The sequence below is a fragment of the Mus musculus genome, chromosome 13, assembly GCF_000001635.26.
Source record: "Mus musculus strain C57BL/6J chromosome 13, GRCm38.p6 C57BL/6J".
In the NCBI taxonomy this organism is placed as follows: Eukaryota; Metazoa; Chordata; class Mammalia; order Rodentia; family Muridae; genus Mus; species Mus musculus.
This window is the reverse complement of record NC_000079.6, coordinates 61,629,667-61,637,422: the sequence shown is the minus strand read 5'-3', so window position 1 is coordinate 61,637,422 and position 7,756 is coordinate 61,629,667. Positions and strand designations below refer to the sequence as shown.

At 39.5% G+C, this 7,756-nt stretch overlaps 1 protein-coding gene across 1 annotated transcript; it reads right to left on the bottom strand.

The window, feature by feature from the left end:
- Positions 1 to 1,140: 1,140 nt before the first annotated feature.
- On the bottom strand, positions 1,141 to 7,400 carry Gm21933 (predicted gene, 21933; the record flags this gene model as incomplete). The annotated part of the gene is made up of 3 exons (XM_017315660.1): positions 1,141 to 1,269; positions 6,735 to 6,886; positions 7,139 to 7,400. Coding segments are annotated over 3 exons (543 nt in total), but the record flags the coding sequence as incomplete, so codon positions are not given.
- Between the last annotated feature and the right edge of the window lie 356 nt (positions 7,401 to 7,756).

Genomic DNA, 7,756 nt, shown 5'->3' with positions numbered 1-7,756 from the left:
GGTTTAGTCTTCTCATTGTGTCCTTCATTTCCTGGATGTTTTTAGTTAGGATCCTTTTGCATTTTGTATTTTCTTTGATTGTTCTGCTGATGTTCTCTATGGAATCTTCTGCATCTGAGATTCTCTCTTCCATTTCTTGTATTCTGTTGCTGATGCTCGCATCTATGGTTCCAGATTTCTTTCCTAGGGTTTCTATCTCCAGCGTTGCCTCGCTTTGGTTTTTCTTTATTGTGTCTACTTCCCTTTTTAGTTCTAGTATGGTTTTGTTCATTTCTATCACCTGTTTGGATGTGTTTTCCTGTTTTTCTATAAGGACTTCTACCTGTTTGGTTGTGTTTTCCTGTTTTTCTTTAAGGACCTGTAACTCTTTAGCAGTGCTCTCCTGTATTTCTTTAAGTGAGTTATGAAAGTCCTTCTTGATGTCCTCTAACATCATCATGAGAAATGTTTTTAAATCTGGGTCTAGATTTTCGGTTGTGTTGGGGTGCCCAGGACTAGGTGTGGTGGGAGTGCTGCATTCTGATGATGGTGAGTGGTCTTGATTTCTGTTAGTAGGATTCTTATGTTTGCCTGTCACCATCTGGTAATCTCTGAAGCTAGCTGTTATAGTTGTCTCTGATTAGAGCTTGTTCCTCAGGTGACTCTCTTAGCCTCTATAAAAGCAGACCTGGGAGGCTAGCTCTCTCCTTAGTTTCAGTGGTCAGAGTATTCTCTGCAGGCAAGCTCTCTTCTTGCAGGGAAAGTACCCAGATATCTGGTGTTCGAACCTGCCTCCTGGCAGAAGTTGTGTTCCACTCACCAGAGGTCTTAGGATCCCGTGGGAAATCCTGTGTGGGCCTTTGCGGGTGTCGGGAGACTGCTGGCTTGGCACCCCGGTGCTCGAGTGGAGCGGAAGGGACTTGTGCCCCAGGTCAGGCCTGGGTTTTCTGCTTCCCTAGTTAACTCAGTCTCAGGTTCCACGCGATTGGATTGGGGCAGATGCTGTGTTTCACTCACCAGAGATCTTAGGATCCCTTGGGGAATCCTGTGTGGGCCCTTATGGGTGTCGGAAGACTCCGCTGGCAAGGCACCCCGGTGCTCCGTATGTGTTCTTTTATGCATCTCTAGCCTACCATGTCGTGAAAAGGCTTTATCACATTCATTACATTTGTAGGGTTTCTCTCCAGTATGTGTTCTTTTATGTATTTGGAGACTACTCAGTTGGGAATAGGCTTTATCACATTCATTACATTTGTAGGGTTTTTCTCCACTATGAATTCTTTCATGCGTGTGAAGAATCCAGGGATGCAAGAAGGCTTTACCACATTGATTACACTTACAGGGTTTCTCTCCACTATGAATTCCTTTATGCCTTTGGAGAATAATGTTTTGAGAAGAGGCTTTATCACATTGATTACATTTGAAGGGCTTTGTACCCCGTCCCGCGGGATTCAGTTATTCGTGGGTGCGAGGGGGAACGCGAACCTGGAAGGAAATGGAAGTAAACGAAAGAGAGTCGGAGGACCAAGTAGATGTTAACCTATCAAGGTCTTGTTTATTAGGCTGAGGTGCCTTCTTTTTAAAGCGCCAGGCAGCGGGCACTCTGGATCTTATCTCTGGAACATCGATCCTCCTTGACAGCCTTGGGGGTCAAGCTGGGCTTGGAACTCAGGAAGAGATAGGGAAGAGGGGACTATAATTCAGCTTTTACAGTCTCAGGTGCCACGAAAGGAATAGGGAGGAAAGGGGGGTGATAACCAGCTCTTAGTACAAGGCCATTTGGCCTGTTAGGGAGATTGTGAAGGGCTCACTTTCTCACGGTATGGTCTCTGACATCTCCCCCTTCTGAATTAAATTTAATAAGGCCACACTTAACTGAGGTGACCAAATAATCTTTTCATTTTTAGATGAGCGGGCATTACCATGGCTGGGGGGACATTGACCCGATTCCTCCTGTGGGTGCTGTCACAGACCCACACTTGTGGCTCTTGGTATCTTTTGGGGAGGGGAGGCAGAGCCTCAAAGAAAAAATTTTTTTTACTTGTAATTAAAACTAGATACCAACCTCGTCTAAACCGGGTTTGTCTCTCAGGGAACTCAGAAACGGTCTATTTGGACCTTCCCCTGCAATATTTAGTTTGCACCCATGCTGGGCCCATACTGGATTTGTATTTATCACAAACCAGCATGCACAGTTCTGAGTTCTGTGTAGCTCTCATAGGAGAATTGTCAACCTCAGACTCAGTAAGGCCTCTGTAGGAATTATGCCGATTGTAACACCACAATTTGTGGCTCTCAAGCTATAATAGGAGCTGGAGGTCACTCCTCTTTGTCTCTATTGTCTCCAAAGCCTGAGGAACCAAGGGACTCTGCATCAGCAGCAAGGGTGGAAAACTGGAGACGAGTTGTTGTTTCTGCCTCGGTGGGAAGAGGATCTTCTTCGTCTGAGCCCAGGACATGTAGCTGATGGTAGTGGACTGCAACCGGCTTACTTAAAGCAGCTTCAATCTGCGACTTTACAAAACTGGTTAATTTTCTAAAGGCCCAGGGGCCAAAAGACAAAAGCAGCAGAATACCCAAGAAAGGTCCCAAAAGTGTGGGAAGCAAGGTAGTGACCCAAGGAGAAGTAGAAAACCAATTTTTATATCAAAATTCTTGTTTCTCTCTGTTGTTTTCTCTTTTCTAAACTAGGTCTAACTTTGTCTATGTTATCTTGAACTAAGCCAGTCTTGTCAGAGTAAAGACAGCATTCTTCTAATACCTGAAATTTCTGTCTTTGTAGCCTTAATATGTTATATCCTGTCTTATTGTTGAGACCACTACTTGTAAGACATTAACCTTTGCCTCTAATTTTGTATCTACAATAAGTCGCTAATATTCTTATGCATATTATTAACAAAATGATCAGTATGCAGCTGTTGATCTAAAGCTGTGGTAGATATTGAAGTTAAAATTGCAACTAAAGCAGTAAATCTAAAAATTGCTCATTTGACCTTTTTCAAGTTTGTATTTCTGGATTTTTTAAACTAAGGATCATTTCCTAATTTTAACAGGCAGCAAAACATAAGGTGGTCTCTTTAACAGAATCATAACAGCAAATTCCTTATCTAAATTAGAATCCACAGGATTAGTTAATTGACAACAATTACAATGAATATGAAAAGACTTGTTAAGATTGGTGATCTTAACTCTTAAAATTATCTAACAATATAGCATATAGGTAAGGTACAAAAGCTTTCACAGCTATAGGGGAGTTGTCCTGAATGGCCAAAAACAGTGTCTCTGATGAAATCTTGTTAAATACACTAGCAGTCTCTCTGCCCCACGGGTCATCATTTATAGTTGTCCTCAAGTGGACACTAGGTCGGCTCTCCTTGCTGTAGCCCATGGCGATGATAGGAAGTTTCTTCATCTTGTTTGTAAGTGTCTGCTCTCCCTGATTCTTCTTTTTCTGTGCACTCAACACAGCTTTCTTGTCATCACTGCCAGGGCACTCATGAACTCACAGGTCAGTCTGTCACACGAATCATTCTGGAAGCTAGCATGCTTTTGCAGCATTCTGTGGATAAAACAGAAACACTGCCCCCTTATCCCCATAATAACCTTCTGTTTAGGCTCATGCCATGTGTCAATGAATGGATCCTTTTCATCTCACCTAGACATGATTATGTTTAGTTTTAAGATACTATGAGGCATTTATTAAGTTCTTAGACATCTAAAATTTAAAACTCTTAACAATAAAAGTATGATTTAAATAATGTACAGGGGGTATAATTTTTCCCCTTTTTTTGTTTTTAAGAAGATAGAGTTTTAAAGTTTTATAATACCTTGTCTTTGAGAATTAAAAAATTTTTTGACAAAACCACTTAAATACTGGACTGTTATAGTTGGTTTTAATATAATATGGACAGTGACTAATTACACTTTCAATTGTTTCTCTTGAAGAGAGATTGTAACTAGAATGTTTGAAAAGTTATTATAGTCACATGTGTATAATTTCTATATTTATTAATTAGAAATAAGAGAAAGTCTTTAAGTTGTCTCTGCAAATAACTATCGTCTAGGGAAAAACAGTTTGATCAGTAAGTCTAAAACCCAAATAATTATAAGGATCCTGAGTTTGTATCTTTTCAGGAGCTATCTGTAATCTTTATCAGTTAAAGCTTTATGTAAACCTCTATAGCACAAAAGCAAATCCTAGGGGTCTTTTCCAGGCGACCTAGGACAATTTCTTAACTATCTAAAAACAGTCTTCTAAAAGAAACAGTATTTTTTCTTATAAGTTGCACAAGCAATTGCAAGCTCTGAGGTATAATATTGACTATTAATATACAACTTAAAGTTTGATTGTTCAACATTTTTAAACACCATCTTTAGCACACAATTTAATTATCTGTGCTGAAACAGGAGGAAACTCAAAAGAATAATCATGTGATTTAAATTACATATACTTTTCTCTCATATAAAGGCTATTTTTTAAACACAGTAAATGGGATGCATGCATGCATGAATTTTAGAAGATATACAAGCATGCATGAAATAATTTTTTAAACTATCTTAGGATAATGATTATCAATTTTACTTTATATGATGGTATGCAATAGATCAAGCATTAATATTCTGCAATAACCAAATTAATGGCTGTTTGGAACAAGGAACAGACACTTATACATGTAAGCAAACTCTGTACACTATAACTTTATATAAAGTAGGTAAGTCAAATCACAATGTATTGATAAATTCCACAGCCTAATTGACCTTTTATAAACGTTGATTTTAAATTTTATTTAGAACAACATCTGGCTAGGTCTGTAATAAGGCTATAAGAAGTGCCATACAAGCCGCGCTGAGGCTGCTCCCCTCTGAGCTCAGCCTTAACCCAAATACAAACCTTTTTTAATCTAAACACTCTGCCAGAGTCTTGGCTCAAAGACTATCCCTATGTTGAAGTATCCTTAAAGACCTTGTTTCTTGAGTTTGTTCATGTTGTTTAGAAAGATTCTAACCTTCTGTTATAAGCAAAAGGCTGCCTGCCCCTTTAAGAGCTCCGTTTGTAATCGGGCCCTCAGCAAGGCTTTTTCAGCTATACTTGGCTCCCAGCCACAGTGTAGCTAACTTATCAACTTGTGCTGTGTAATTTTGAAACTGCTTTTTAAACAAGTTTTAACCATTTATATTTTTCAACATGAAACACAGAACAATAATCATTCAAACCACAAAACAAAGACAAACATGAATTGACAGATATATGGACAATTTGTTTTGGTGCACTAAAAACAGACAATAGACAGACAGGGAATAGAACTTGGTGTCTCAAAGGGACACAGATATACTAACCAGAGCTAAGAATATCTCTATAGGAGGCAGAGAGAAAATGGGACGTCTCTCGCTTTCCCTCTGTCTCCAGGAGAGCTCTGAAATAGCTTATTTTCATTTTTTTTCTCTTTTTTTTTTTTTGCTAAAAGATCTCAAACAGGGATAACTGCTTTTTAAAAACTTATTTTCTTTCTCTCATGTTCAGAGTCTACTTCATTATCTCCTTCTTCTGGGAATACTTCCAGAGAAGGGAGAGGAGGTACAGTGGCTGCTTCTGATAGTTACTCTTCAATAAGAAAAAACAGTTTTAGGGACCGCATCAGGACAGAAAAGACAGTTGCAGGGACCGCATCGGGACCCTCATTAGCTAGTTTATCATATAAATCTCTACCTACCTTTCTCTGCTTCATCTATAATAAACCATGGACATACCTGGTCTATGAAAATAAAAAGTCTATCTAATCTTTTTTTTAAACTCGTACTCTTCTTTCTCTGAGAGCTATCTTTAAACCTTTGATGAATGCTGCCTCTTTAGATAGCTTATTTCCCATAACCTGAAGTGGAGATGACTCAACTCACCAAGGACTTCTCGCTCTTCCATGAGCAGCGGAAGGGGTCCTTCACTGCTTCTGAATTGTTGGGGTCTCGACGAACTTCTCTAGAACCTCCACCGATTAGGAATTACAATCCGGACCTCGCCCTCACGTCGGGTGCCACTTATCCCGTCCCGCGGGATTCAGTTATTCGTGGGTGCGAGGGGGACCGAGAACCTGGAAGGAAATGGAAGTAAACGAAAGAGCGTCGGAGGACCAAGTAGATGTTAACCTATCAAGGTCTTGTTTATTAGGCTGAGGTGCCTTCTTTTTAAAGCATATATCGCGGGGAATATGGGAGGGGTTGAGGGAGAATTATACAAGGAACAAAGAAGTGGGCATCTGCTGACATGGGGGCTGAAGTCAGGCGCCAGGCAGCGGGCACTCTGGATCTTATCTCTGGAACATCGATCCTCCTTGACAGCCTTGGGGGTCAAGCTGGGCTCAGGCGTAACTCATGTCCTTGGATGGCATGGGAACTCAGGAAGAGATAGGGAAGAGGGGACTATAATTCAGCTTTTACAGCCTCAAGTGCCAAGAAAGGAATAGGGAGGAAAGGGGGTTGATAACCAGCTCTTAGTACAAGGCAATTTGGCCTGTTAGGGAGATTGTGAAGGGCTCACTTTCTCACAGGATGGTCTCTGACAGCTTTGCTACAGTATGAATTCTTTCATGTGTCTGGAGCCTACTGTGTAGTGAAAAGGCTTTATCACATTCATTACATTTGTAGTGTTTCTCTCCACTATGAGTACTTTCGTGCACATGAAGAGTCCGGAGATGTTGGAACACTTGGCCACATTGTTTACATTGATAATGTTTCTTACCAGTATGGCTTATTTCATGCATTTGCAGATAAAAATGTTGTGAAAAGGCTTTATCACATTGATTACATTTATAGGGTTTCTCTCCAGTATGAATTCTTTCATGCCTTTTAAGACGACTCTGATTTGTAAAGGCTTTACTACATTGATTACATTTGTAGCATTTCTCTCCAGTATGTTTTCTTTTATGTTGCAGGAGATTACTGTGACATGCAAATGTTTTACCACATTGATTATACTCACAGGGTTTCTCTCCAGTATTAATTCTTTCATGACATTTAAGCTGAGTGTTCTTTTCGAAGGCTTTATCACACTGATTACATGCACAGGGTTTCTCTCCAGTATGTGTTCTTTTATGTTGTAGGAGACTATAGTGACGTGTGAATGCCTTAACACATTGATCACATTCATAGGGTTTCTCTCCCTTATGAGTTCTTTCATGCCTTTTAAGATTACTGTGATTTGCAAAAGATTTCCCACACTGATTACATTCATAGGGTTTCTTTAGGATTTGTGGTCTTTTCTGTATTTGGAGACAGGTATAATGTGCAAAGACTTCAAAAAATTGAATAACTCCATGGGGTTTCTTTTCTGTATCAATCCTTTCACGCCTTTGCGCATGACTGTGAGCATGTAAAATGAAGGCTTTATCACATTGAGTATACTCAAATGTTTTCTCTGCACTCTGACTTCTTTCATGCCTGTAAAGTTAATCAACACTTATTACCTCGCTCAGCATTGTATATTCTTTTTCTATAAAAGGTTTTTCACATATTTGAAGTGGAAGAACTTAGACCATTACCACAATAAGTGTATTCCACTTTTCCCTTTACTGTGTGGTGTCCTATATTTGCAAAGTGAACCTGGAGTAATAGAAACATTTTCATATTAATAGTACTTATGAGGATTTTCTACAGAATGTGGTCACTGATGTATTTGCAATGAACTTGGAAAAGCAATTAATTTTAAAGTTGTATCATGTTAAAAAGTCTACTCTAATTGCAACCCACTATATATCTTCTGATTGTTATAGGAGAGAGAGATAAG